At 50.7% G+C, this 27,582-nt stretch overlaps 2 protein-coding genes and 1 long non-coding RNA gene across 7 annotated transcripts; 2 read left to right on the top strand and 1 right to left on the bottom strand.

Annotated features, from left to right (window-relative positions):
* The first annotated feature begins 386 nt into the window (after positions 1 to 386).
* On the top strand, positions 387 to 16,154 carry SMARCD1 (SWI/SNF related, matrix associated, actin dependent regulator of chromatin, subfamily d, member 1). 3 transcript variants are annotated; one of them, XM_033222129.1, is made up of 13 exons: positions 387 to 955; positions 1,576 to 1,763; positions 2,030 to 2,072; positions 2,166 to 2,288; positions 2,773 to 2,895; positions 3,937 to 4,053; positions 5,327 to 5,428; positions 5,685 to 5,846; positions 5,937 to 6,034; positions 9,883 to 10,018; positions 12,292 to 12,414; positions 14,150 to 14,251; positions 14,382 to 16,104. In XM_033222129.1, exons 1-13 carry the CDS (start codon positions 392 to 394, stop codon positions 14,433 to 14,435), a joined length of 1,935 nt encoding a protein of 644 aa, XP_033078020.1. In that variant the 5' UTR covers positions 387 to 391; the 3' UTR covers positions 14,436 to 16,104. The 3 variants fall into 3 exon arrangements, with proteins under 3 accessions (XP_033078020.1, XP_033078021.1, XP_033078022.1); XM_033222130.1 differs by lacking the exon at positions 2,773 to 2,895 and having other exon boundaries at positions 14,382 to 16,154; XM_033222131.1 differs by lacking the exon at positions 12,292 to 12,414 and having other exon boundaries at positions 14,382 to 16,092.
* A 573-nt stretch (positions 16,155 to 16,727) lies between these two features.
* Positions 16,728 to 27,423, bottom strand: LOC117090142. Of its 3 annotated transcripts, none has more exons than XR_004439918.1 (3): positions 27,336 to 27,423; positions 23,172 to 24,250; positions 16,728 to 16,800 (listed from the first exon to the last, which is right to left on the bottom strand). It is a non-coding gene; the product is annotated as an uncharacterized LOC117090142 (long non-coding RNA). The 3 variants fall into 3 exon arrangements; XR_004439917.1 differs by lacking the exon at positions 16,728 to 16,800 and adding an exon at positions 19,312 to 20,786; XR_004439916.1 differs by lacking the exon at positions 16,728 to 16,800 and adding an exon at positions 21,767 to 21,791.
* On the top strand, positions 19,614 to 26,938 carry GPD1 (glycerol-3-phosphate dehydrogenase 1). Its single transcript, XM_033222123.1, has 8 exons — positions 19,614 to 19,742; positions 20,221 to 20,398; positions 21,192 to 21,332; positions 21,903 to 22,041; positions 22,437 to 22,549; positions 23,194 to 23,427; positions 23,650 to 23,756; positions 25,052 to 26,938. The coding sequence occupies exons 1-8, from the start codon at positions 19,702 to 19,704 to the stop codon at positions 25,146 to 25,148; spliced, it is 1,050 nt and encodes a 349-aa protein (XP_033078014.1). The 5' UTR covers positions 19,614 to 19,701; the 3' UTR covers positions 25,149 to 26,938.
* Positions 27,424 to 27,582: the final 159 nt, after the last annotated feature.

The raw sequence follows: 27,582 nt of genomic DNA, 5'->3' as shown, positions 1-27,582 counted from the left end.
GAGGTGGGAGGATCACTTGAGCTTGGGAGGCGGAGGTTGCAGTGAGCTGAGATGGTGCCACTGTGATAAAGACAGACCTCATCTCAATAATAATAATAATAATAATCCGGAAGCAGGTTAGGTCGGAGACAAAGTTAGGTTGAAGTTCCCACGTGAGGAAGTTTTTGAGGCACTTTATCTGTGGAATGAGTCCCGGGCTATGAGCAAGAAGATCTGGAATCTTGGCTTCGGCTTTATGGCTAACTTGCTGGTTGACCTTTGCCAAGTCGTTCACCTGTGAGTTCAGCGTTCCCGTTTGGAAAATGGAATAAACTGTGTTTTCCTCCTCAGCCCGATAGTTATAGCAGTAAGAAAATGAAACGAAAAGTAATCAAAGCATTTTGGGAAGTTAATGCCATGCGCCAAGATGAAGCTATTACTCCAAGCACCTCTTCATCAGCGGGCTCGAGTCGGGGTTGAGACTGGGGCTGAGGCTGTGGTCCGTCCCCTTTTCCAGGTCCTTGTCTACCTCCCGTCGGCCTGGGGACGCCCGCTCACAGGGCCTCTCTATCCCAGAGTTCTTCTCTATGGTTTTCCCTCCAGGCCCGTGAAGGCGGGAGGGCGTGGCCAGCACGCCTTTTCCGCTAGTCGCTCCTCTCTAGGCGACAGTCTCGCTGCCCTGAGCCTCCCGTGCCGGCCAGCCGGCCGGGGGAACAGGCGGGCGCTCGGGGGGCGCTCGGGGGGCGGGGGGAGTTCCGGTTCCGGTTCTTTGTGCAGCTGCATCGGCGGCTCCGGGAAGATGGCGGCCCGGGCGGGTTTCCAGTCTGTGGCTCCGAGCGGCGGCGCCGGAGCCTCAGGAGGGGCGGGCGCGGCTGCTGCCCTGGGCCCGGGCGGAACTCCCGGGCCTCCCGTGCGAATGGGCCCGGCTCCGGGTCAAGGGCTGTACCGCTCCCCGATGCCCGGAGCGGCCTATCCGGTGAGTGGGGCAGGAGGAGGGACGCGCGGGCCGGGGGCGGGGCCGAGCGGGGACGTGGGAGTGACAGGGGTGGGGGGAGAAGTAGGAGGGACTCCCTTGGGAGGGGTTCGGGCTCTAGGTGGGGGTTGGGGGAGGCAGTGCGCAGGAAGAGAGGGGGAGGCAGTTGGCGTCCACACCTGCTCCTAGGGGCATTGTTTCCGTGGGGAGTCGGTAGAGAACCAGGGTGGGTGAAGTGGGTCCAGGGATACCTATACGAGGGCCGGAGTGCAGAGGGGCTTGAGCAGCTCCAGTGATCAGAGGAACACAGAACGTGTAGTTGACAAATTGAGGTCAGCTTCTAAAGAGATAGTAGCTAGCAGAGTAAATGTGGAACTAGCGATGTCCGATGTGTCCGATCCAAAATAGACCGATAATTTGAGTATAATCAGGCTCTCGCTTAGCTTTTGGACTCTTATTTTTCTGTGGAGTCACTGCTGGAGCAGAGGGTTCTCGTCTCATTGTTCTCCATTCCATCCGTAAACCTTACTTCATTCAAAGAACTCAGGCGTTCCCTGCTTTTCTTTCTTGGTGGGGTTTAGCAGGTGAAACCATGACATCTCTGGGTCCTCTCCCCTCTGTAGAGACCAGGTATGTTGCCAGGCAGCCGAATGACACCTCAGGGACCTTCCATGGGACCCCCTGGCTATGGGGGGAACCCTTCAGTCCGACCTGGCCTGGCCCAGTCAGGGATGGATCAGTCCCGCAAGAGACCTGCCCCTCAGCAGATCCAGCAGGTCCAGCAGCAGGCTGTCCAAAATCGAAACCACAAGTAAGATGATCCTGGGGCAGAGGGAGGGAGGGAGCCTGGGAGTACACAGGTGGTGGGATTACCTGAACCAAGAAGTGGTGGTGCTGTGTCAGCAGATGGTGCTACAGGATGATTGAGAATGCTTGGTGGTGGTGGTGGTGGTAGTTCTTTGATTTGAGAGAAGCTTTGCAATCCCTTCACATTACTATAAATGGACATGCTGACAGCTTATTTTCACGTTCTGACTAGTTCTGTCCCAACCTGATAATAGTATTTATTCCCAACAGTGCAAAGAAAAAGAAGATGGCTGACAAAATTCTACCTCAAAGGGTGAGTCCAGGCTGTCTGTCTTCTGGAAAGTGTAGTGAGTTTGAGTATAGAGATGAATCATCCTAGATTTCAATTAATTTTTCTGTTCCTAAGATTCGTGAACTGGTACCAGAATCCCAGGCCTATATGGATCTCTTGGCTTTTGAAAGGAAACTGGACCAGACTATCATGAGGAAACGACTAGATATCCAAGAGGCCTTGAAACGTCCCATCAAGGTAACACAGGAAATTACTAAGCAGAGAGCCAAAGGAGAGGACCCAGGAACCTTCAGCAGGCTTAGGATGAGAAATCAAAGGCACAGCACAACTCTCCTTGGCATTTAAATTGCATCTCTCCCTTCCGCCTACAAACCGAGAATTACATTAGGAGGATAAGAACAGAATGGCAAAGGGGGAGGGGCTCTTGATGTCTCTTGCACTACAAATATACCCTTGTCCATGTTTTTGCTGTAACTGCTCTGCTACCTTGGGAACCTGCCACCTTGCATGACTTTGTCCACCTGGCATCCCACTGTATGCACTTGTACTTAGGCTGATGGCCGGTACTCCTCTTCTAAATGGAATCTTCATCCACCCACCCAAGGGACTGGGTAGACAGTAAGCCAGTCTGTTAGAAGTAATTTCGGGGTTTGGGGAGACTCTTGTCTTCAACATCAGACCACTGAAGCCCCACGATCAATCCTGTTTCTGCCTTCCTCAGCAAAAACGGAAGCTGCGAATTTTCATTTCTAACACTTTCAATCCGGCTAAGTCAGATGCCGAGGATGGGGAAGGGACGGTGGCTTCCTGGGAGCTTCGGGTAGAAGGACGGCTCCTGGAGGATGTGAGTTCAAGGTCCACAGTGGTTGGCGTCTAGGGTGGGAGCTGCCGGGAATGAACAGTGTTGTCTGGTCAGCAGGAAGCCTAACTGGTGCTCACAGCTCCTTTTGGGACCAGTAGGGAGAGGGACGCTGTTCCCTGCACTGAAAGACAATGGTCCTTTGTGTTTGCCCCCACACCTTTGATCCTCACTGGTGTCATATGGAGAACCTTATTGTCCTGGGATCTGATTTGTGGTTTACCCTCCTCTTGGTGCTGCTGGCCATTGGATTTAGCCGTATCTGTAGATTATTTAGTTTTTGTTTTGTTTTGTTTTTAGTCGAGTTTGCGCTTAATTTGAGGCCATGTTTCCTCTCTGAGTTCTTGTGGTATCTCCATCTTCTCAACTTTCATTGGAGGCACCCCATAGTTTAAGTAGGATAGATTTCTCTTGACAGGCTCTTTGTTGCTTCCTGGGGAGCATCAGCTGACAGGTGATAGCCCCCAAACTTCCCAACCCAGAAGCTCCTCGGGGAAGCTCACCTCTCTCTCATTCCCTTACATTCTCTTGCTCTATTTTTAGCTGCTCGCAGGCAAGCTAATTGGAATGCACTTTTGCAGGAGAACCAGGGCTCAGTGTCAGAGCCTCCTTCTCTATATAGGTCCGGTCCATCTGCTGGTGGTGTCATTCTGTCCAAATAAAGCTGTTTTTGTTCTGGCTGCTTATTGCCTGTGATTCATTTCCCCTCTAGAGTCAGACTTTTCTCTGCTCAAACTCGCTTAGTTATATGCAATGGTTTGCTTAACTTGCCTCATTTCCCTTGGGCAAATGAGGTGGGTAAAACAGTGACCCTGTATGTGTTTTAGGCTGCTTCTTCAGGGTTCTGTTGTTACCATGACTGGTTTAATACCTGCAGCTGCCTACTTTGCCTATCTCTCCTAAGAGATATTCAGAAAATATTTTTGAGTTTTTTCTCATTGTGTTGGGGTTCCTTTTTCATAGGATTTTGTCTTGGGAAGTTCCTTCTGGCCTTTTGTAACATGATTTTTCTTTTCTCTCCTCTAGTCAGCCTTGTCCAAATATGATGCCACTAAACAAAAGAGGAAGTTCTCTTCCTTTTTTAAGTCCTTGGTGATTGAACTGGACAAAGACCTGTATGGGCCAGACAACCATCTGGTAGAAGTGAGTAGTTCTGCCTTCTAGGTTTTGACTCTGATTGGAGGATGATGGACTTGGGAGCCATGTTTTAATGTCTAAGGAGAGGGGGAGGTATAAAGTGGTCATTCTAGGTGTACACAGTACCACTCCAGGTGTACAGTTTGCACGTTGACCTCTAGATGGCACTAGCATGTTTAGTTAGGACCAAGGGCTCTTGTAATCTAACTTGTCCCATCTTTTTAATGTTACTGTCCTGGTCACTGCCGCCTCTTTCAAGGGAAAGTCTACTGGTGGCCTCTTGTATGTGCCATGCCATCTCTGCGTCTTGCTTGTTAATAATGGTGAGATGTAGTTATCCATGCACCAATCATACTTTTTACTGGTAGCAGTTGCTGTAATTAGAGGGATTGACTGATAGGGTACTAGTACTTGCCAAAGTTACCATTATAGATCTGGGACTTCCTCTTGGTCTGTGCTCCATTTACATTTACATTCCAATTCAGCAAAAATCCTTTATTATGATGCCTGATTGCACACCATTTTGAAGCCCATGTTAGCAACAGTATTCTTTGGGATACAGGCAAAACCAGAATGACAGTCCAGCCAGCACTCCAAGTGAACTTAACCTGCTCCTTTCTTTGCCAGTGTAGCTGCAGCCCCTTAACCTCAACTACTAAGAGACATGGGAAGGTCTTTACCATCTAATAAGGGAAGTAAGTCATAGAATCAATAGAAACTTGTAAATATATTAATTTAATTTTATAGCAGTAGAGTATAGTGACTAAGAATGTGGACTGTAGAATCAAACACGCCAGAGCTCAAATGGTGGCTCTGCCACTTACTGGCTGTTTGACCTAGGCAAGTTACTCTATTCTGCTGAGCATTCGTTTTCTCACCTGTAAAATAAGTATAATTGTACCTACCTTGTAGAGATGTTTGGGAAGTGAGATAATCCAGGCAAATGTCTTAGAATACTCTCACACGTAGTTAAGTACTCAGTAAATGATAGCTATGTTATGTTACTGTTCACATGTGTATTATCCATTTTGTGGATAGAATTATCACCGGACATTCAGGTTTATTTAAATGCAGCCACAAACAGAATTAAAAGGTTAATCTACTTATACACAGACAGTAATCCCAGAGCCATATGCAGTTTTTTAAAATGCCTCATGCTATTGCTCTTCTCCAGTAGCCTCAGTAATCAAAGTTGAATATTCAGTCATTACAGAAGCTCTTCCCTCCCACCCCAGCTCTTCCTCTGGGAGAGCACCCCCTGACATCTTCCTCTCTGTAGTGGCACAGGACCGCCACTACCCAGGAGACCGATGGCTTTCAGGTGAAGCGGCCGGGAGACGTGAATGTACGGTGTACTGTCCTACTGATGCTGGATTACCAGGTATTCTGTGGTGGTGTGAGGGGGTCCAGCTTTCACAGCCATATCCTGTCAGCGGGCTCACTTTAAAGGGTTTATGTCTAGTTGTGAATAATTTGCCACTTTGTCACAGAGATAGAGTCTTAGTCATCTCTGAGTTCTTCCTAGAATTTTTCTGTCCCAGAAAAAGCACTACATTGTTGTTGAATAGCTTGAATGTATTGCTGCATATAGACCCAGCTAACTAGCTTCGTCCCCTATACCCTTTGGTTCCCTGCAGCCTCCCCAGTTTAAATTAGACCCCCGCCTAGCTCGGCTCTTGGGCATCCACACCCAGACTCGTCCAGTGATCATCCAAGCACTGTGGCAATATATTAAGACACATAAGCTCCAGGACCCTCATGAGCGGGAGTTTGTCATCTGTGACAAGTACTTGCAGCAGGTAAGTAATGGACCCATTCTTTTGCTAGAATCCATTAGAACACTAGCTACACTCAAAATGCTAACCTCGTGCTTCTCTCCTTTGCTATAGATCTTTGAGTCTCAGCGTATGAAGTTTTCAGAGATCCCTCAGCGGCTCCATGCCTTGCTTATGCCACCAGAACCTATCATCATTAATCATGTCATCAGGTAGGCCTGTGTGTGGGAGGCAGTGCTGTGCCGGAGCTGCCTTGTACCAGTTTGCGCAAGCCAGTTGTCAAATTTTCAGGAATTTTGCAAACAGGTTGTTAAACACAGCTGTTACTTACAATTAAATTACATAAACTTATAATTAAATATATTAGACTAAAAGTGGGTAACATATACTCAAAATGTATTACTTCTTCATTATTTCATTTTATTGTATTTGTGCTCTTGAGGTTATTTTTGCCTGTTGTATACATCTGGTGGAAATATAATATAATGATGTGCTTATGTGTTATTGTGCATCTCTTCCCATGAACAGTAATGTAATGTTGGTAGCTTGAAATCAGAATTTTTTTGTTTTTTGAGATGAAGTTTCATTCTTGTTACCTATGCTGGAATGCAGTGGCGCAATCTTGGCTCACTGCAACCTCTGCTTACTGGGTTCAAGTGATTCTCCTGCCGCAGCCTCCCACATAGCTGGGATTACAGGCATGTGTCACCATGCCTGGCTAATTTTGTATTTTTAGTAGAGACGGGGTTTCTTCATGTTGGTCAGGCTGGTCTTGAATTCCTGACCTCGGGTGATCCGCCCGCCTTGGCCTCCCAAAGTGCTGGGATTACAGGCGTGAGCCGCCGTGCCCAGCCTTTTGTTTTGTTTTGTTTTGTTTTGAGATGGAGTTTCACTCTTGTTGCCCAGGCTGGTGTGCAGTGTCATGATCTTGGCTCACTGAAACCTCCACCTCCCGAGTTCAAGCGATTCTCCTACCCCAGCCTCCCATGTAGCTGGGATTACAGACACCTGCCACCATGCCCACCTAATTTTTTTATATTTTTAGTAGTGACGGGATTTCACCATGTTTGCCAGGCTGATGTCAAACTCCTGACCTCAGGTGATCTGCCCGCCTTGGCCTCCCAAAGTGCTGAGATTACAGGTGTCAGCCACTGCGCCCGGCTGAAATCAGATTATTTAAAGGCCAAAGATCAGCAAATGCCACATATCTGGGCACTTCCTCCTGCTCTCCTTTGGAAGATCAGTTGTTAAACATTTACCAGCTCTTCACTGATGGAAGAGCTCAGTGGCCATCTTTTCTCTGGATGGTACAGCATTCTATTCTGAGCCTCCAATTCCATTACTTCTATTCACTTTTTTGTTTAGAAGATGGAGAGCAAGGCATCTCTAGGCAGATAGGAAGTGAAGAAAAGTTCCTTCTCAAAGAAGCATGTATCTGTAGTTGGATATAGTCTCTTTGCCTTTCTTCCTTTATTCCATATTAATTCCAGTAAGGACTTTTCTTTTTTTTCTTTTCTTTTCTTTTTTTTTTTTTTTTGAGACAGAATCTCACTCTGTCGCCAGGCTGGAGTGCAGCGGCACAATCTCGGCTCACTGCAACCTCTACCTCCTGGGTTCAAGCGATTCTCCTGCCTCAGCCTCCTGAGTAGCTGGGATTACAGGATGCCAGTACACCCAGCTGATTTTTTGTATTTTAGTAGAGATGGCGTTTCACAATGTTGGCCAGGATGGTCTCGATCTCCTAACCCCGTGATCCACCCGCCTCAGCCTCCCAAAGTGCTGGGATTACAGGCATGAGCCACCATGCCTGGTGGGCTTTTTTTTTTCTTTTGACCCTGAACCTACAAGATGACAGAGAGGGAGGGGGAAAAAAAGAAGAAAGATAAGACCCTGAACCATGACTTACGCAGTAGTAACTCCTCGACCTATAAATTAGGTCAGTAGAAGTTGGTCTGTCCTGTATTCCTATGCTTAAAGTTAGACCACTTTTAATTTTGTGTTTGACTTTATTTTTGGGGTCAATTTTAGTTTAAAAGGGAGAAAGCCAGGCACAGTGGCACGTTCCTGTAGACCCAGCTACTCCAGAGGCTGAGGTGGGTAGATATTTGAGTCCTGGAGTTCGAGTCTGGCCTGGGCAACATAGCAAAATCCTGTCTCTGAAACAATGAAAAAAGGTTCGTTTGGTCAGGTGCAGTGGCTCACGTCTGTAATCCCAGCACTTCAGGAGGCCAAGGCGGGCGGATCACAAGGTCGGGAGTTCAAGACCAGTCTGGCCAATATGGTGAAACCTCATCTCTACTAAAAATACAAAAATTAGGTGGGTGTGGTGGTAGGCACCTGTAGTCCCAGCTACTTGGGAGGCTGAGGAAGGAGAATCGCTTGAACCTGGGAGGCAGAGGTTGCAGTGAGCCGAGATTGCGCCACTGCACTCCAGCCTGGGCAACAGAGCGAGACTCCATCTTTTAAAAAAAAAAAAAACAGCTTCGTTTGTTTAAACATATATAGAGTCTCGCTCTGCCAGACTGGAATGCAGTGGCGTGATCTTCACTTACTGTAACCACTGCCTCCCAGGTTCAAGTAATTCTTGTGCCTCAGCCTCCCAAGTAGTTGTAATTACAGGCATGCGCTACTTTTTGTATTTTTAGTAGAGATGGAGTTTCACCATGTTGGCCACACTGGTGTTGAATTCCTGGCCTTGAGTGATCTGCCCATGTTGGCCTCCCAGAGTGCTGGGATTACAGGCGTGAGCCACCACACTTGGCCAAAAAAGTTTTAAAAATTATTATTATTATTATTATTATTATTATTATTTGAGACAGAGTCTCTCTCTGTTGCCCAGGCTGGAATGCAGTGGTGTAATCATGGCTCACTGCATCCTCGACCTCCTGGGCTCAAGTGATCCTCCCACTTCAGCCTCCTGAGTAGCTGGGCTCACAGACATGTGCCACCTAGCCCAGGAATTATTTTGAAATTTTTTGTAGAACCTGGGGTCTTACTGTGTAGTATAGGCTGGTCTCAAACTCGTGGGCTCAAGCAGTCCTCTTACTTCAGCCTCCCGAAGTGTTAGGATTACAGGCATGAGCCACCATGGCTCGCCAAATTTTTTTTTTTTTTTTGAGACGGAGTCTTGCTCTGTCGCCCGGGCTGGAGTGCAGTGGCCGGATCTCAGCTCACTGCAAGCTCCGCCTCCCGGGTTTTACGCCATTCTCCTGCCTCAGCCTCCCGAGTAGCTGGGACCACAGGCGCCCGCCACCTCGCCCAGCTAGGTTTTTTTTTTTTTTTGTATTTTTTTAGTAGAGACGGGGTTTCACCGTGTTAGCCAGGATGGTCTCGATCTCCTGACCTCGTGATCCACCCGTCTCGGCCTCCCAAAGTGCTGGGATTACAGGCTTGAGCCACCGCGCCCGGCCTTTTTTTTTTTTTTGAGACCGTCTCACTCTGCCACCCAGGCTGAAGTGTAGTGGCATGAACTTGGCTCACTATAACCTCTGCCTCCCGGGTTCAAGAGATTCTCCTGCCTCAGCTTCCCCAGTAGCTGGGATTACAGGCATGAGCTACCACGTCTGGCTAATTTTTAGTAAAAATGGGGTTCACCATGTTCCTGACCTCAGGTGATCGCCCACCTTGGCCTCCCAAAGTGCTGGGATTACAGGCATGAGCCACCATGCCTGGCTGCCAAAAATTTTTTTTAAAGGAAGAAAGATATATAGGAGACTGTAGCAGTGATTACCTCTGGAGAGGAAGGAACTGCTTTTCACAGGATACCTTTTGTAGTGCTTGAATTTTTACCATTGACTTTTTAAATAAATCAACTTTATTGAAGTATAATTTATATATAACAGATTATACCAATTGAAAGTGTAGTTTGAAGATTTTTGCCAGATCTATACACCACGTAGCTGCCACAATAACGTATAGAACATTTCTGTCACACCCAAAAGTTCTTGGGCCCTTTTGCAATTAGCCCCTTTTCTCTTCATCCTGGGTCATCTTTTTGACCCTGTGTAATTAGATCTTAGGGGACAAGCTCTTTACCAGGCCTCTTTGGTTTCCTGTCCAGTGTTGACCCGAATGATCAGAAAAAGACAGCTTGTTATGACATTGATGTAGAAGTGGATGACACCTTGAAGACCCAGATGAATTCTTTTCTGCTGTCCACTGCCAGCCAACAGGAGATTGCTACTCTAGACAACAAGGTAGGGGTCTGTGCCCTGGATGGTTGGGTCCCACCAGCCCCTATCACAGCTTCAAGGCCTCCTTTTGATTCTTAGTGTTCATTCAAAATATGGCGACACCCAGTATATGTCAGGTACTGTGCTTGGTGCCGGTTTGAGCCAGACTCAAATGAATTCTGATTGTGGGGATACTCTCAATAGCGCTGAGCCTCGGTTTCTGATTTGTGGAATAGAGACCATGGTACCTTTTTTTTTTTTTTTTTTTTTTTCTTTTCAGGAGTCTCACTCTCTCGCCCAGGCTGGAGTGCAGTGGTGCAATCCTGCCTCACGGCAACCTCCACTTCTGGGTTCAAGCGATTCTCCTGCCTCAGCCTCCCAAGTAGCTGGGATTACAGGCACCGACCTTCACACATGGCTAATTTTTGTATTTTTAGTAGAGACAGGGTTTTGCCATGTTGGCCAGGCTGGTCTCCCAACTCCTGACCTCAAGTGATCTGCCTGCCTCGACCTCCCAAAGTATTGGGAATTACAGGCGTGAGCCACCATGCACAGCGCATAGTACCTATTTTAATCAGGTTGCTATGACAATTAAATGAGGGAGTGTATGTAAAGACTTGAGTCTGTATCTGGCACAAAAAAACAACAAATGGTAATTTCTGCTACTATTATTGTTATCTGGATTGTTATTATTAGACACAGTCCTTGCAAATAAAGCCAAAAGTGCTTTGGGAACACGAAGGAAAAAGGGAGGCTTTGCCGGAAGAGTTGATGCCCCAACTAAATCTTTTTTTTTTTTTTTTTTTTTTTGAGATGGAGTCTTGCTCTGTCGCTCAGGCTGGAGTGCGACAGATCTTGGCTTACTGCAACCTCCGTCTCCTGGGTTCAAGCGATTCTCCTGTCTCAGCCTCCTGAGTAGCTGGGACTACAGGTGCCCGCCACCACGCCCGGCTAATTTTTGCATTTTTAGTAGACGGGGTTTCACCATATTAGTCAGACTGGTCTTGAACTCTTGACCTCAGGTGATCCACCCGCTTCGGCCTCCCAAAGTGCTGGTATCACAGCTGTGAGCCACCGCGCCCAGCCCTAATGAAATCTTGAAGGACAAAGTAGGTGTTAATGAAAGGGCAAAAAGGATAGTGGTGCTGGGGGTATAGGAGGCAGAAGACATTCCAGAAAGAGGGAATGGGGCATGTAAAGGTCCAGAGAGGAGAGAGAGCCTGGTGTCTTAAAGAAGTACCAGCCATTTAGTGTGCTAGATACAGCATAGAGTGCCGGGGATGGGACGTTTTGGGAAGGAAAGCTAGATAGGGAGCCAGATGCCTAATCATGAAGAAACTTTGATTCAGGGAAGACTGGTTTATGTTTCATCCTGAAGACTGTGTTGAGAGATCATTACCAGTGGAGGGACTGATGCTATTTGTATGTAGAATGATCACTTGCAGGAAGGTGGAGAATAATTTGTCAGAGGGCAGGGCTGGAGGCAGGAAGCCCAGTTAGGAGGCTGGTGCAGTAATCCATGTGAGACGTGTCGAGGCCCTACATTTACAGTCCCGATAGTCAGGGTGGAGATAAGTAGATAGATTTGAGAGGTGTCACAGTGGAATTGAAGGAATTTGGCCGCTGTTGGGATTAGAGTGAGGGGTGAATGAGAAGGAAATGTTATGATGCCTCCCAGGTCTCTAGCTTGGGTGGATAGTAGTATTTACTATGACTGGGAAGAGGGGAGGAGGAGGAGCAGGTATTGGAGAAAGGGTAGTGAATTTAATTTTAGAGATGTCAAGTTTAAGCAGTTGGATTGGTTGGAGTATAGAAAATAGACTCTGGGCTGCAGACTGGGGACTCATTACCCTGTCAGTGATAGTGGAAGACATACAAGTCAAAGAAATTGCCAGAAGGAGTATGTAGAATGAGAAAAGAGTTGAGAACAAAACCCAGAGATGAGAGCTTATGAGACAGCCCCATATGCCAGTCCTTTTCTTCCTGAGAACACTTTTGGACCCATTTGGGCTGTGGAGTAAGTATTCATCATGTAGCTTTGCCCCATAGTGGGCACTGAGGAGACCAAAAGGAAAACTTTCCTCACATGGGGTGTACAGAGAGACACAAACAAGGGCAAATTACCTGCTGAAAGAATGCCAAGGGGCGGAGCAGTTGGAACTCTATATGATGGTACCAGCTGTGGGCAGCACTGTGACTAGGTTGGGAGTGGCATGTGGAGTTGTCAGGCACCACCTGCCATTTAACTTCTCATTTTTCTAGTTTGAAAATGGTATGGGCTTCGTTCTTCCTTTCAGATCCATGAGACAATAGAAACCATCAACCAGCTGAAGACTCAGCGGGAGTTCATGCTGAGCTTTGCCAGAGACCCTCAGGGTTTCATCAATGACTGGCTTCAGTCCCAGTGCAGGGACCTCAAGGTAAAGAACCTAGGAGAGGTCTGAAGGGACTTAGGTCAGTGAGGCACACACCTGCTTTATTTATGTAGCAGCTGGTAGAAGACCCAGAGGAAGGAGTGAGGGGCCAGATTTTTCTTTAGCATGTTCCAGGGTCCATTTTGCAATTAAGCAGGGAAATGGGGGGCAGACCCATCACGTGTTGATTTAGTACTTACTTTATCTGTCACTGTGCTTCATCTTGTCAGGGATACAGAGTGGAAGACCTGATCTCTGCTTTCAAAGCAGCCTACGTTCTGTCTGAAGAAACTAGGCTAGTATAGCCGGGCACGGTGACTCACACCTATAATCCCAGCACTTTGGGAGGCTGAGGCCGACAGAACGCTTGAAGTCAGGAGTTTGAGACCAGCCTGGCCAACATGGTGAAACCCCGTCTCCACTAAAAATTCAAAAATTTAGCCGGGCGTGGTGGTGTGCACCTGTAATCCCAGCTACTTGGGAGGCTGAGGCAGGAGAATCACTTGAACCCAGGAAGCAGAGGTTGCAGTGAGTCAAGATCGTGCCGCTGCACTCCAGCCTGGGTGACAGAGCAAGAATCTGTCTCAAAAAAAAGGAAACTAGGCTAGTGTGATACAAAGTAGTAAACCATATAAGACATTATCAGGCCAGGCATGGTGGCTCACGCCTGTAATCCCAGGACTTTGGGAGGCTGAGGAGGGCAGATCACCTGGGGTCAGGAGTTTGAGACTAGCCTGGCCAACACAGTGAAACCCCATCTCTACTAAAATACAAAAATCAGCCAGACATGGTGGCGGGTGCCTATAATCCCAGTTACCCAGGAGGCTGAGGCAGGAGAATCGCTTGAACCCGGGAGACAGAGGCTGCAGTGAGCCAAGATCGCGCCACTGCACTCCAGCCTGGCTGACAGAGTAAGCCTCCATCTCAAAAAAAAAAAAAAAAAAAAGACATTATCAGACTGACCAGGATCAATAAGGTAATTCAGAGAAGGGAGATCAGTGAAACTAGAATCTCTGGGGAAGGCTTCATGGAAAATTTGGGATTTGAAGACATTTCTCAGAAAGGGGAGCACAGTAAGCTCAGTCTAGTAGATAGGAATGGGCACAGAGTATGAACCCATCAGTTCTCACCCCTCCTGTGCTGACTGTGACTAGTTAGAGAGGCTGAGCAGAGGAGCAAGAGAAAAGGGATGCCAGGAAAGATCCCGGAACAAGGCAATGACTTGTTGATTGCAGAGGTGACTGGGTGTTTTATCAGTTTGCTGAGGCTGCTGTAGCAAACTACCACAAACTACCACAAACTGGGCAGTTTTAAACAACAGGTTTGTCTCTCAGTTGTGGAGGCTGGAAGTCCAAAATTAGTGTGGGCAGTGCTGCTTCCTTCCGTGAGCTGGGAGGGAGACTGTTCTGTGCATCTCAGCTTCTGGTACCGCAGGTGTTCCTTGGCTTGTAGGTAGTGGTCTCTGTGTGACTTAACGTCTTCCTTCTGTACGTGTCTGTCTCCGTGTCCAAATTTCCCCTCTTTATAAGGGAACCTACCAGTCATATTAGGGGTACCCTAGTGACCTCATCTTAACTTCATCATCTGCAGAGACCCTGTTTCCAAATAAGGTCACATTCACAGGTACTAGGGGGTTAGACTTCAGCATTTTGGTGGAGGATACAATTTACCCAGTAATGGGTGTGAAGGAAGGAAACAAGCCTTTTCTCCTCTCTCTTCCCCCTCCCTGCATCTCCCTCAGACAATGACTGATGTGGTGGGTAACCCAGAGGAGGAGCGCCGAGCTGAGTTCTACTTCCAGCCCTGGGCTCAGGAGGCTGTGTGCCGATACTTCTACTCCAAGGTAAGTACGTGGGGTGCATGAGGAAATTGATAAAAGGTACAGGGTTTTCACCCCTGATAGGGGTCAGTGGTGTTAGATACAAACTTCTGGTTTGTCTCATCTTCTACTCCCTTCACTATTTTCTCCTTAGGTGCAGCAGAGACGACAAGAATTAGAGCAAGCCCTGGGAATCCGGAATACATAGGGCGTCTCCCACAGCCCTGATTCGGCTGCACCAATTCTCGATTTGGGCCCTGTGCTGCCTGCCTCATAGCACCTGCCTTGGTCTTGCTTGGGGCGTTCCAGGGGATGCTGTTGGTTCAAGGACAACACCAGAATGAAGAGGGTCTCACATTTCTGTCTCATAAGACACCTGTTACCCTCTTCTTGCACCCCATCCCTTCCCACTCCCAGCTTCCCTTTGACCCACAAAGTTCCCATGTGCCTCTACCCTCCCCTGGTCTACATAGGACCTCTAGATAGTGTTAGAGAGAGAACCTGTAGTGGTAATGAGTGCTTGGAATGGATTGGGCCTAAGGCCAGGTGGTCTTTAAGGGGACCAACTACACTGATCCTGCCCTTCAGAGACCCAGGAGTTGGGAGCTTTAGCTCCTTCTCCAAGACTCAGGCCTGGGGGCACTCTATAAGCTAGTTGATCTTGGCTCTCCTGATAACAGAATCCAATTTCCTTCCTTCCCTCCACAGGTTTGGAACAAACTCTCCCTTCACATGTTGCCCCATAGCACTAAAGAAACCCTGGTTCTTGGGCTCCACTGAGCCCCAGGTCAGTCCCCAGCCCTCTGGGTTGGCCTGCTCTCTCAGTGCTTCTCTCAGTCCTTAGTGGGTCCACATCAGTATTGGAGTTTGTTCTTTAACTGTTGCTCTCTCCTAGACACTCCCTGTGGCTGCCCTTTGTAATTCCCTCAGATCTGCCCTAACCCCGGGCATTTGGGTGGGGAAATCTTGCCTTTCCCTTTCAGAGCCCCAGGGATCTCATCTGGGGAACTGTCATTGCCAGCAGAGGCTGTTCCTTCCTGCTGTTGTTTGGAGATGTGATTCATTCACTCCACCCTGCCTCCCCATTCCTTAATGGAGAAACAGGCCTAAAACCAAACGGGTAAAAAGCCCTGGGCCATCCCTGTCTTCCTGTCCCTTGTCTGCCCAGTTGACACCTACTGGTGACTTCTAGGGCACTGAGGAGTGAAAGCGCCTAGGGCTGGAGAATAGCGCTGAGTTGGGTTTGTGACTCTTCCCTCTCCCTGCCTCACAGGATTGTGACTCCCCAGCCCCTGCCCTCAAAGCTTCAGACCCCTCAGGTAGCAGCAGGACCTTGTGATCTTGGCCCCTTGGAACTGAGATGGTTTTTGCATCTTTCCAGGAGAGCCTCACATTCTTCCAGGTTGTATTACCCCCGAGTTAGCATATCCCAGGCTCGCAGACTCAACACAGCAAGGGTGGGAGACAGCTGGGCACAGAGGGGGAATTCCGTTCAGCATGGGCTCTAAACCCACAGAACTGACAAAGCCCCTGCTTCCCCACCCCCTCCTCAGGCTCCTGCGAGCACACCCCCACCCTCAAATCCCTGCCTGTTCTACACTGGGGACAGCAGAGTTTTCTCCCCATCTTCCCCTTCCTGCCATTTTCCCTCCCTTGAAAGGTTGACACTGGACAACCTTGGGGCAGCTGAGCCCTGGCCCGCCTCCTGGCTGGAACCATGAGAAGGAAGCTCAGTACTTCCCATAGTGTCCCTGTTGATAACTGTTTTTATTAACGGAATTATGTTTTTTTCATGGACCAAAATTTTTTTTGTACTGTCCCCTTATTGATGTTACCCAGTTTTAATAAAAGAATCTTCTGAAGGATGGGTCCTCTTACCTACCGTGAGAGAGCTCTTCCCTGAGCTCTTCTTCCTTCAATACCATTAAGCCATGCTCGTAGTGTTTGTTCATTTTATTTGACAAGTATTTATTGAGCACCTGCTATGTGCTAGTTGTGATGCTAGACACAGGAGATAAAGTGGAAAATGAGATTTCTACTTTTGTGGACCTCAGGGTCTTACCTTAAGAGATTGCTGTCTGCCCCAGTGGTCCAAGCAGGCTAGTTGCTGGTTGGGATTATTGGGTTTCACCACTGGATCTTAAGAGCCCTTTCCCGGCCGGGCGCGGTGGCTCAAGCCTATAATCCCAGCACTTTGGGAGGCCGAGGCGGGCGGATCACAAGGTCAGGAGATTGAGACCATCCTGGCTAACATGGTGAAACCCCGTCTCTACTAAAAAATACAAAAAAAAAAAACTAGCCAGGCGAGGTGGTGGGCACCTGTTGTCCCAGCTACTCGGGAGGCTGAGGCAGGAGAATGGCGTGAACCCGGGAGGCGGAGCTTGCATTGAGCTGAGATCTGGCCAGTGCACTCCAGCTTGGGTGACAGAGTGAGACTCTGTCTCAAAAAAATAAATAAATAAATAAAAATTTAAAAAAGCCCTTTCCTGACTTTCCTTGTTAGGCAGGTACTAACAGGTCGGTGGCAGTCATCTTCCTCCTTGTCCATCTGAGCTCCCCAGAGCACCTGTTGGCTGGAGTGAGCCATAGATGCCCGTGATCCCCTTACATTTGACAAACCTAAGCCTTTGGAGGAGTTTCACTTCTTCCCCCAGGGCTTCTGTCTAGATGTGGGCAAGAACTGGACGACCGAAGACATTTTTGCTTTTTGTGCCTGCTACTCTAATGTTTAAGGTTCCACTTTCATGGTTCAAGTAAGAGTTCAGTTTTTATGTTTTGAGACGGAGTTTTGCTCTTGTTGCCCAGGCTGGAGTGCAATGGCGCGTTCTTGGCTCACTGCAACCTCCGCCTCCCAGGTTCAAGTGATTCTTCTGCCTCAGCTTCCCAAGTAGCTGGGATTACAGGCACGCACCACCATGCCCGGCTAATTTTGTATTTTTAGTAGAGATGGGGTTTCTCCATGTTTATCAGACTGGTCTCAAAACTCCAACCTCAGATGATCCGCCTGCCTCGGCCTCCCAAAGTGCTGGGATTACAGGCGTGAGCCACCGTGCCCGGGTAAGAGTTGAGTTCTTAAGAGCACCATGGAAGTTCTGTGTTGTCATCCTCATACTGTAGACAACTAGCCCCTCCTTGGCTGAGTTTGGAAGACAGCTCAGGAGAGATTCTCATTAGCAATCACTTGAAACTCGCCTGCAGTTCTACCTGCTTCCCACTTGGGGGCTCGTGACTTTTTCCTTTGTCATTATGCAAGAATGGGGTTTGGAATCTAGGATCAGAGTGCAACCACTTTCCAAAGTTGTACTTTAAAAATTATCCTTTGTATCTTTGGATGGGAACATTCTAGCATTGCCTGTTCAATATATGTAATCAAACCCACCAAAAAATCCAACCACTGTTCCTTCTCCGGAACTTGGGGTTTATCAGACTTGAGAAGGGAAAGCAGAGAGGAGTGGTTGGGCCGATAACTAGGAGTGGAGAAAATTGATGTCAAGGACATTGAAATGGCATCTGTTTTTACCCAGGCTAATTACATGTGTAATGAATGGCTGGGGAACCATTATTAATTTCAAGCAAATAATCTACAGTTTGCTCTTGGGAAAAGAGCTCTAGTGATACAGATAACTTCCTGTGATGAGCCAGTTCTGAATCTCTGCACCCTCTTTATTCCCATGTAAATGAGCACATTCTTAGTCTCCACACTACCTAACATGATTGTAGGGGCAAAATGAGAGAGGGAAGCATTTAGGCAAAAACAAGGGGGTTATTTTATGCATAAACATCCATTCTTTGGGGCTCTCATCATTTGTGCCAGGGACAGAAGCATCCTTTCTCTTCCATCACCCGTAATCAGTGCTCCCAGCTGGCAGCCTGGCACTGGAGCCTTCATCTCAGTGCCAGTGCAATAAAGGAGTGGTCTGTAGGAGGCTGTCTCCGTATTAGGTATAACATTGTGCAAAGAAAAACAGCCAACTACTGATTTCATGTCCGTTTCCCTATGGGAACTCACTGGCCATGGAGGGAGAATATGGTTGGTTTTTCCTGGGCAGTCCCTGGAACTTAGAAAGCCATTTCTTCCCAGTCTTGACCTCCTGCCTGCTTACCCCTACCCACAGGTTGTACCCAGACTTCCCTCTAGCCCAGTGCTTGTTACCAGTTGCTGCCAGCAACAGCCCAGGGGGATGGCAACACCCACCTAAACGTCTGCCAAGCCAGGAGGACAGCACATGAGCACGCGGTGGTGTCTGCCCTCTAGGCCAAGGTGCACAGTCTTAGGAGCCTCTTGCTCCACTCTCCAGATCAGCCTGGAAACCAGAGCTTCCCTCGTCTTAGACAAACAGATGGCTGTGGGCGATGCAGAGCCCTGAACTGCTATGTTCCTTACATTCTCGCCCTTCCCCAAAAAACATACACCAAACTTACCCCCAGTGACGGCATCTGAGACCACAAAGCCCCACGGACACAGCTGCCCCGGGTCTTGCCTCCTTTCCCCTTTTCTGGTCTCTGCAGACTAGCCATTCACCTGAGGAAGCCCCTGGGGCAGTACCTTGGAAACCCCTAAGAGGAGGAGTTGAAGGAGGCTCAAACCCTCTCAAGGACAGTGTGCACTCTGCCTGCCTCCTATTCTTTCCTGTCCTCTTAAGCCCAGAGTCTACAACAAAATTGTGTGCCGCAATTCTCAGAGCCCTCTAACTTTGACCTTTCCCACTTTCCCTAGAACACATTTTTGGGTGGGGATCATCTGAGGTGAGAGGCCCATGGATGAGTCCCCAAGATGACCTTTGTGAGTGACCAAGACAACCTTGTCTTTTGAGGCTCCTGGGGCCTCATCCTTTTTTGAGCTGAGCTGTCCTCAAAACAGGCCCTTACCTCTTAATGTGGCCTCATCTTTAGAGGCGGGAAGTGGGCCCACATCCCCCACCCCAGCCCTGCAGTGCAGCTAGCGTGGGCCTGCTAGAGGACAGAACTGTGGAACAGGGTCCTGCGAGGGTATGTGGCAGGGTGTGGGATAGGGAGTCATGGAGGAGCCTACCTCTGAAAGGCATTCCCCTAGCTGCTACTGAAGCTAAATACAATTTATTTTATGCTGGGAGACAGAAGGGAGTGAGGGAGACCAGTCACCTGCTCCTTATCTGGGCTATTTTCTTGGCAGACCTCAAAATGAGACCATGGTGGTGAGAGGGTAGGAAGCTGGGCTGGGACCAAGGGAAGAAGCTTGCCAGCACTGTCAGCCGATGAGCCCAGGAGGAAAAGCAGGGCCTAGTCTCTGCCCCATTCCTGTTCCCCACCTGTCTGTACCCTGTCTCTCCTTTCCCTGGCTCTGCCAGACTCTATCTGCCTGGGCGCCAGCCTCCCCACCCACCCCTGGAGGGCGGGGCTTGGCTGCACCCACGTGTGGTGGAGTTAAATGCTCCTAGCCGGCAGAGGAGCTAGGGAGTGTGGCACTGAGCCGGCTCAGGCAGAGACGCGGCACCATGGCTAGCAAGAAAGTCTGCATTGTAGGCTCCGGGAACTGGTAAGCGGCTCTGTCAAGCGATATGGGGGAAGGGTAGGCCCCCCAGGACAGAGGTGGGTAGGAGGCAGAATAGGTGGGAAAGGCCCTCAGGTTCCTGTTCAGCCCCTGCTGCTATCTTCTATCATAGCAGCACAGGACAGAGGGTGCCTGGCCCTCTCCTGGCCCCCGCCTGCTTGGGCAGCTGCACTTGTTCACCATGGGAAGACGTCTCCAGAGCGCTCCGTGTGAAGAGCTGCTTGAGTTTGGGGGTGGGAAGATGGTAAGGGGGGCTCCCTTCTCTAGTAGCAAAGGGTGAGGAGACTGAGTCTCCTTTCTACTGCCAGGTCACTGGGGACATGTTTGACATGGGAGTGGAGGTGATAGGGAGGTAGAAGTGAACAGCCTGGGGGGCTGCTGTGAGATCCTGAGGTGGGGCGCTGCCCCAACTCTTGCCACTGTTCCCTCCTCCTGTACTTTCCTGGGCTCCCCCTCCTGCCAGGGGCTCAGCCATCGCCAAGATCGTGGGTGGCAATGCAGCCCAGCTGGCACAGTTTGACCCACGGGTGACCATGTGGGTGTTTGAGGAAGACATTGGAGGCAAAAAGCTGACTGAGATCATCAACACGCAGCATGAGAATGTCAAATACCTGCCAGGGCACAAGCTGCCCCCAAATGTGGTGAGCCCCAACACCCTGTAAGGAATGGGGAGAGGAAGGGAGGGCCAGGAGTCGGAGCCGACCTCACTCAACAGGTGTCTCCTGCTGAGGGGGCCACTTCAGGTGTGGCAGGACTTGGGAAAGTCTCAGGAGGGCTGCTCTGGGCCCTTTCCTGAGGACTGAGGAGAACCTGTGCTTTCCCCTCACAGGCTCCCAGGCAGGTGGGTGGGGAAGGGATGGGAGAACAAGTTGGTCTCCATGGCAGCCAAAGACTGGGCTCCCAGACTAGGGGTCCGGTAGTGCCTGCCTCAGGCACTAATCCTGTTACTCATTCACTGAGTGATTAGCTGACTTGGAGGCTGCTCCTTGGACTTATGGTCTTTGGTCAAACCCATGTGGTTCTCCTCACCTGGAAAGGGGAAGCAGGGAAGACAGCAGAAAAGCTGAGGCTCCCCTTTCCCAGCTGGGGTCCCTGAGGAGCTGGATGATGAAATCTTATTTGAGCTCTTTCTTTTGCCAAGCCCAGGTTGCTTTTGGCCTCCCGCACTGTCCCACAGCCAAGGGATAGGAGAGTGCAGGGATGAGGTTTCCAGGAGTCCTCAAGAGCCCAGGACAGCTGGAGGGAGAGAGTGTGGTGGCTGTGGGGAGGGAGTAGAGTATCATTTCTCCAAGTTCAGTCCTTCTAGATTCAGTCTCAAACAAGCCTTTCTGCCCCCCTACCAGCCTCACTCTTTGGCTCCCAGATCTCCTGAATGGGGTTCCACAGTGGCTGGGGAGGTCTGCCAGGCCCGTGAGCACTTGGTCACCCCCACAGGTGGCTGTCCCGGATGTGGTCCAGGCTGCAGTGGATGCTGACATCCTGATCTTTGTGGTGCCCCATCAGTTCATCCGCAAGATCTGTGACCAGCTTAAGAGCCACCTGAAGGCAAATGCCATTGGCATATCTCTTATTAAGGTGCCAGGGACACCTTCATGTTGATGGGGGAGGGTGCGGCTCACTTTTGTGGGGTTCAGGGTGGGTGAAGCAAGAACAGAAATGGCAGACGGAGGTCAAGAGTTTGCCGGAGAAAAGAGAGGAAGTTGACTCTGGAGAGGCTTAGGAAAGCAGTGAGGTGCTGGGGGTCACTGGAAGGAAGGCTGAAGGGAGGAGACAAGAGATTGGTTTGGAGGGCCTGTCTCTCGGGGAGTTTGGGAGGTATAAAGGAATGCCTGGGGAATATGAGAAGTAGGCTGGTTTGAGAAGTGTGAAGAGTAGCTGGTTTGGAGCAGTGACTGGTCACTGAATGGCAGTTTGTTAGGGCAGTCAGGCGAAGTTGCCTAGGGATGTGGAGGGGACCTGTTGCCTTGGAGAGAGAGTCTGGTTGAGGGTATGTGGCAGGACAGTTCGTCACTTGAGCTGGGAATGGGGCAGGACCTGTGGGGAGGGACAGAGATGAGCAATGGATTTGGAAGGGACAGAATTTCTGGGCAGAAGCCCACAGGTGGGCACAAAAGGCACCTGGCCTGAGCTCCATCCTATGCTCAGGGGGTAGACGAGGGCCCCAATGGGCTGAAGCTCATCTCCGAAGTGATTGGGGAGTGCCTCGGCATCCCCATGAGTGTGCTGATGGGGGCCAACATTGCCAGCGAGGTGGCTGATGAGAAGTTCTGTGAGACAACCATTGGTGAGAGCCCCCTGCCACCTGCATACACAGTGCATCTAGTTGCATCCCCTCCCCAATTGCATCCCCTCCCCAAACTGCCCCAACCCCACTTAGCCATCTCGTTCCCATAAGGCAGAGAAAGGAAGATCCAAGCATCAGAGGTGAAGGAGGCTGGGACAGCCCCAGGGAAGGGGCTGCAGGGCCTGCTTAGGGAAGTACAGTGATGAGCCCTCCCTGAGAGCCAGTGCAGTGGCACAGCTGTGGTCCCAACTACTCAAGAGGCTGAGGCGGGAGGATCGCTTAAGCCCAGGAGTTTGAGTCTAGCCTGGGCAACAGAGAGAGAACCCCGTCTCTATAAAATAAATATTTTTTACAAAGAGTCCTTCCCTCAAAGCCTTGCCCCCTCCTCACTTTAGGCTGCAAGGACCCGGCCCAGGGACAACTTCTGAAAGAGCTGATGCAGACACCCAATTTCCGTATCACAGTGGTGCAAGAGGTGGACACAGTAGAGATCTGTGGAGCCTTAAAGGTGAGAGGGGCACAGAGGCAGCTATGGGGTGAGGAGAAGGCCCCAAAGGAGGCCTAGCTGAGCTCTACCTGCAGGCACTCCAGGCTCTCACTATTGAGCAGTGGTTCCCCTTTCCTACCATGTCCCATGCATACAGGAGGAGCTGCAGAAGCAAGGCCAGGGCCATTCAGGCCGGCTGATTGTTCATCATCAGACCGTAGACCCCCTTGCTCCTTTCCCACTTTAGCCCTGTGTGGGACTCCCTATCCTCTGGCTCCAGGAGGTGGTATAGGGGGACAAGGAGATGCCCAGGTTAACGGGAGACAAGACATCCATGACACCCAGACAGACTAATGGCCAGAACTGTGAATCCTGGACAGCTGTTGACTTGAGGGCTATACAATGGAATGGTCATAGATGTGAAGGTCAACTAGAGAGAAGAGTGGTTTTCAGAAAATGTCCTCAAGGAGGGAGTATGGGGCAGGGCTTAAGAAAGGGGGTGCAGCAAGGGGGGAAACCAAGAGGCAGAAGTAGCTTCTAAAAGCCCACACACTATACCTCACTTATGCAGTGGGTGTCCTGGCTGAGGAAAGGAGCATGAGGGGGCTCCACATGGGGCCTATAGGAGGGGGTCTTTTCTCACCTATGACCTCCACTCCTTCAAGAATGTAGTGGCCGTGGGTGCTGGCTTCTGTGATGGCCTGGGCTTTGGCGACAACACCAAGGCGGCAGTGATCCGGCTGGGACTCATGGAGATGATAGCCTTTGCCAAGCTCTTCTGCAGTGGCCCTGTGTCCTCTGCCACCTTCTTGGAGAGCTGTGGTGTTGCTGACCTGATCACTACCTGCTATGGAGGGCGGAACCGGAAAGTGGCTGAGGCCTTTGCGCGTACAGGAAAGGTGGGCCCTGGGAGAAGGGAGAACAGAGGGGGGCCCTGTAGGTATCCAGGTAGAGGTGCTTGGCAGGAGGCATCTCTGGAGTACAAACATTAAGACTGTTGTGAACATCCCCATCCCTCTTTTCCTCCCAAGACCCCACTCCCATCTGAGCTCCAGTCTCTCCACCCCCTACTGACAACCCTTCTCTCCCCTTTCCATCCACTCATCCTGTTTTCTGCACAGTCCATTGAGCAGCTGGAGAAAGAGATGCTGAATGGGCAGAAACTGCAGGGGCCCGAGACAGCCCGGGAGCTACATAGCATCCTCCAGCACAAGGGCCTGGTGGACAAGTAAGTGTTGGCCACAGCCCCACTGATTAAGGGAGCCACGGCCAGAATGTTCGCCCTGTTCATCATCTTCCTGAACCTGCCACAAATCTGTGAAGTGGACAGAGAGGGGAGTGTTACCTTATGTTTCAGACAGAGTCCAGAGCTTGCAGAATCTGGCATGCCCACTGTCCCCCAGCTAGTTCACGGTATTTGAACTCCTTCCAGTCTAGTGCTCTTCACACTACATTACCTGGATCCCTTTGTGCCCCTCCTTCCTTGACCTCTGCTCTGGGGTTGGAGCTCTGGGGCAGCAGGAATAAGCTCATCCCACTTCTGTCCATCACCCCCAGTTTGAGTCTCTCCCCCAAGGCCAACCCATCTGTTCCCTGAATCCTGTTCTGGGTGCTGAGGTATAAGGAGAAGGATGGGCTCTGCTTCAAGGTGCTCCTTTTCAGAAAGACAGCAGGGGTGACTGGGCTGATCAGAGCAGAGCTGTGCTGGTCTGAGAAAGACTCCTAGAAGAAGAGAGTATGAAACAGGTTCAGAAGATCCACTCATGACTGGTCAGGGTAAAGTCTGGAAAAGGGAGCAGCTGGGCAAAAGGACAGGAAGAAGGAAACGGGTATTTATTGAGCACTTTCACATCATACCTAATTACATCTTCACAGATACAATCATATCTTCACTCCCTTGTTATACTGGCCCCATTTTACAGTCGGTGACACTGAGGCTCAGAGAGGTTAAGTGCGTTGCTCAAGGCTGGGCACGGTGGCTCACACCTGTAATCCCAGCACTTTGGGAGGCCAGGGCGGGTGGATCACGAGGTCAGGAGTTTGAGTTCAGCCTGACCAACATGGTGAAACCCCATCTCTACTAAAAATACAAAAATGAGTCAGGCGTGGTGGTGCGCGCCTGTAATCCCAGCTACTCAGGAGGCTGAGGCAGGAGAATCGCTTGAACCTGGGAGGCGGAGGTTGCAGTGAGCTGAGATCATGCCACTGCACTCCAGCCTGGGTGACAGAGCAAGACTCTGTGTCAACAACAACAAAAAAGTGCGTTGCCAAGTTGGCACAAAAAATCCAAGCCAGAGAATCATGCAGGCCAGTTCAACACGGTAGGGAGCAGGGCAATCAGCAATCTGAGGTTAAACCCAGGGCTAGGAAGTTCACATTCTCAGCAGGCAGAAATTCAGAGCCAGCCTCCCTGAGCTCCAAGATGGGAGGGCAGGGGACAGGAAGGTTAGGTAGTGAGTGGGGGTGGGGGTAGAGTGGACTAGGAGTGGGAGGCTAAGCTGAGCCTTTGCCTCTCCAATCTAGGTTTCCCTTGTTCATGGCTGTGTACAAGGTGTGCTACGAGGGCCAGCCAGTGGGTGAATTCATCCGCTGCCTGCAGAATCATCCAGAACATATGTGAGTAGGGCCAGGGCCCAGGCCAGGCCGCTTCTTTACCCCAGTGGAGACCAGCAGAAGCCTGCGGTACCTAGTCACCAGGATCTCCAGGACTCCCAGGGAGCAGACTCTTTGCATCTTTTCACTGGAGGATAGGAGGCTATGGGGCCCAGCTACGCACCTGGAGATTCTGAACTGTCAAGCCACTGGCAGCCTCTTGCCACCACATTTGCCAGAAATGCAGTTGCCCTGTTCCTCTCCTGATGTGGGGCTTTCTCCGTGTCCTCTGGGAGGGATGGAATCAAGCCCCAGCGCTGCCTGCTTGGCGGCGGGGATGATGTATGAGGGGAAGGGTTGGGGGAGAAGCCAGCAGGGCAGGGGCTGCCAGTGGCTGTCTCACACAGACCAGGAATCCTGTTAAAGGGCTGAAGAAGTATCTCAGCCACAGGAGGGATGAGGCAAGGATTGTCAGGGAGGGGTCTGGGCTTCTGAGCTGATGCAGACCCCAGGGACCCCTTTGCTGACCTCTGCCAGGACCACACAGCTTCAATGGATCTCAGTGTTTGTTAACAAAATACAAAGATCTCAAACAAACCCCTTCTAGCTTCTCCTAGCAACATCTGTGTCCTCAGAAACCTCTGGTCCTCCCCTTTCCCCCTCCCCCAGGCTGCCCTGGCACCCGAGTTGCTGCCATGCTGGCATCTCTAGCCCAGTGGCTTGACATTCTCCCCAGGGACTTCCCGGTTCCTAGTTCATTGCCAGCTCCTCCCCACTCTGTGTGACCTTTCCAAGCCTTCCCTCACCCTCCCCGCCAGCACCCTCTTTGGGGAGCAGGAACTTAATCTGCTGACAGAGCTATACCTTTCACAGCGGGCTCAGATCACTCTGTGACCTTTGTATTCACCCAGCCTCCCTTCTCAGTAGTTACAGCTGGGTGAGGTGTCAGCTGAGCCCCTCCTGTGCTATCTCCTCAGAGGACATCCCTGACTCCACCCTTTTCTTCCTCCCAAACCCTGCACCTCTTCCTCAGCTGCTCCAGATCGGCCAGGGTAACCAGCTAACCCATGCCTGGCATCTGGAAGCCAGCAGGCCAAAGGGTGGCCCAAAGGCTGATGAACGGTAGGGAAGGGTGAGCAGGTTCCTATGTTGGTTGGCACCGATATTCCAAGGGCAGCTCTCTTTGCTGAATGAGGGCCTTCTCGTGAGGTACTGACCACACCAGCAACTCCGGAGCTAGGAAACTCAAGGAGGAGGAAGATAATCAAAACCACCCTACTCCCTGGGGTGAGGGAAGAACAGGAGGGGAGGAGGAGGAGTGTGCTCTGCACTGGCCTTGCTCCAGGATGGGGTGGCAGCAGGGGACTGTCACAAGTCAGCAGCCTAGGCCTCTAGCTATAAATAGTCCTGAGGGCCTGAGAGGCTCCCGCCCCGTCCAGCAGGGGTCTCGGCTTCCTGTGTGGAAGCACCTGGCACACTGGCTCTGGCCAGCATTATGCTAAAACCCTCTTACTCTCCAACGAACCAGGGAGGCGGGCTCCTCTCTGCGCCTAGCCCTTGAGAATGCTGTCTTACCAGTGAACGGTGCCGCTGCCCAGATCAGGCAGCAGGACTGAGGGGCACAGTCACCTCAGGCCTGGCTGAGCCCAGGTCTGGACACTGAGTGCCCAGAGCTGCCTCCCCAGGAGGTTAAGGTGGGGGCAAAGGGGAAGCTTCAAACACTTTGCCTACTTTTGTTCACTCCCCAGTCCACTGTGACTCAGGTCTTCCCATCAGGCCTATTTGTCTGCCCAATAAAGTATGTTTTTTCCAGAAACAGGAAGAGTTGGGAGAGGGAGCTTCAGTGCATATGGCAGTGCGTGTGCTGGTGTGTATCATTGCACGTATGTTTCCCCTCTTACCGTAGGAAAAATGAAAAAAAGAAATCCCTCCTCCATAATCGCAGCCACTCCAGGGGTCAGCGGCGGTGCCCACTCAGTCCCCTCCTCTCTCTCTCCCCTCTCCCGCCAGCTCCCCCTCCCGCCCTCGCCCTCGCCCAAGCTGACCCCAGCCTTCCTGGCGCTTCTTAGGGGCTTTATCATGCCTCCTGCAAGAAGAGAGGTCACACACGGGGCAGAAACATTAGACACTCATCCCTCGTGCCCATTCCTTGGTCATGGCCCAAGCTGCCGCATCCTTGGCGGTCCGGGCCTCGCGGTGCCCCTCGGGTCCCTACCTGGACTCGGCCCACAGCCTGGCTCTAGGGGGCGCGCGGTTCACCTCCAGAGGGCCGGCTCCGAGAATCTACCCAGCTACTGGAGACGTCACCAAGCCGTAGGCTGAGGATTGGTTGACTCTGATTTAGCATCCTAAAACTTCCGGTTCCAGAGCTTGGCTCGTCAAAGACCCTCCCTCGAGGTAGCGAAACCACAGCCCCCAGAATTCAGCGGGCCTCTCCGAGACCACGGCGCGTCTGCGGATGC

Source organism: Trachypithecus francoisi, unplaced genomic scaffold (genome assembly GCF_009764315.1).
Source record: "Trachypithecus francoisi isolate TF-2019V2 unplaced genomic scaffold, Tfra_2.0 Lachesis_group11, whole genome shotgun sequence".
NCBI lineage: Eukaryota > Metazoa > Chordata > Mammalia > Primates > Cercopithecidae > Trachypithecus > Trachypithecus francoisi.
Note: the sequence above shows the minus strand (reverse complement) of the source record. Positions and strands in the feature narration are given on the sequence as shown.

What these genes read in the sequence shown, in the direction of transcription:
- GPD1 (XM_033222123.1), top strand. Translation starts at nt 19,702, where the DNA reads ATGGCTAGCAAGAAAGTCTGCATTGTAGGCTCCGGGAACTG. An exon ending in ACAAGCTGCCCCCAAATGTG is followed by an intron (nt 20,399 to 21,191) that starts GTGAGCCCCAAC and finishes TCACCCCCACAG; the next exon opens with GTGGCTGTCCCGGATGTGGT. An exon ending in TTGGCATATCTCTTATTAAG is followed by an intron (nt 21,333 to 21,902) that starts GTGCCAGGGACA and finishes TCCTATGCTCAG; the next exon opens with GGGGTAGACGAGGGCCCCAA.
- SMARCD1 (XM_033222129.1), top strand. Translation starts at nt 392, where the DNA reads ATGCCATGCGCCAAGATGAAGCTATTACTCCAAGCACCTCTTCATCAG. An exon ending in AAGGACGGCTCCTGGAGGAT is followed by an intron (nt 2,896 to 3,936) that starts GTGAGTTCAAGG and finishes TCTCTCCTCTAG; the next exon opens with TCAGCCTTGTCCAAATATGA. An exon ending in CCCAGTGCAGGGACCTCAAG is followed by an intron (nt 12,415 to 14,149) that starts GTAAAGAACCTA and finishes CATCTCCCTCAG; the next exon opens with ACAATGACTGATGTGGTGGG.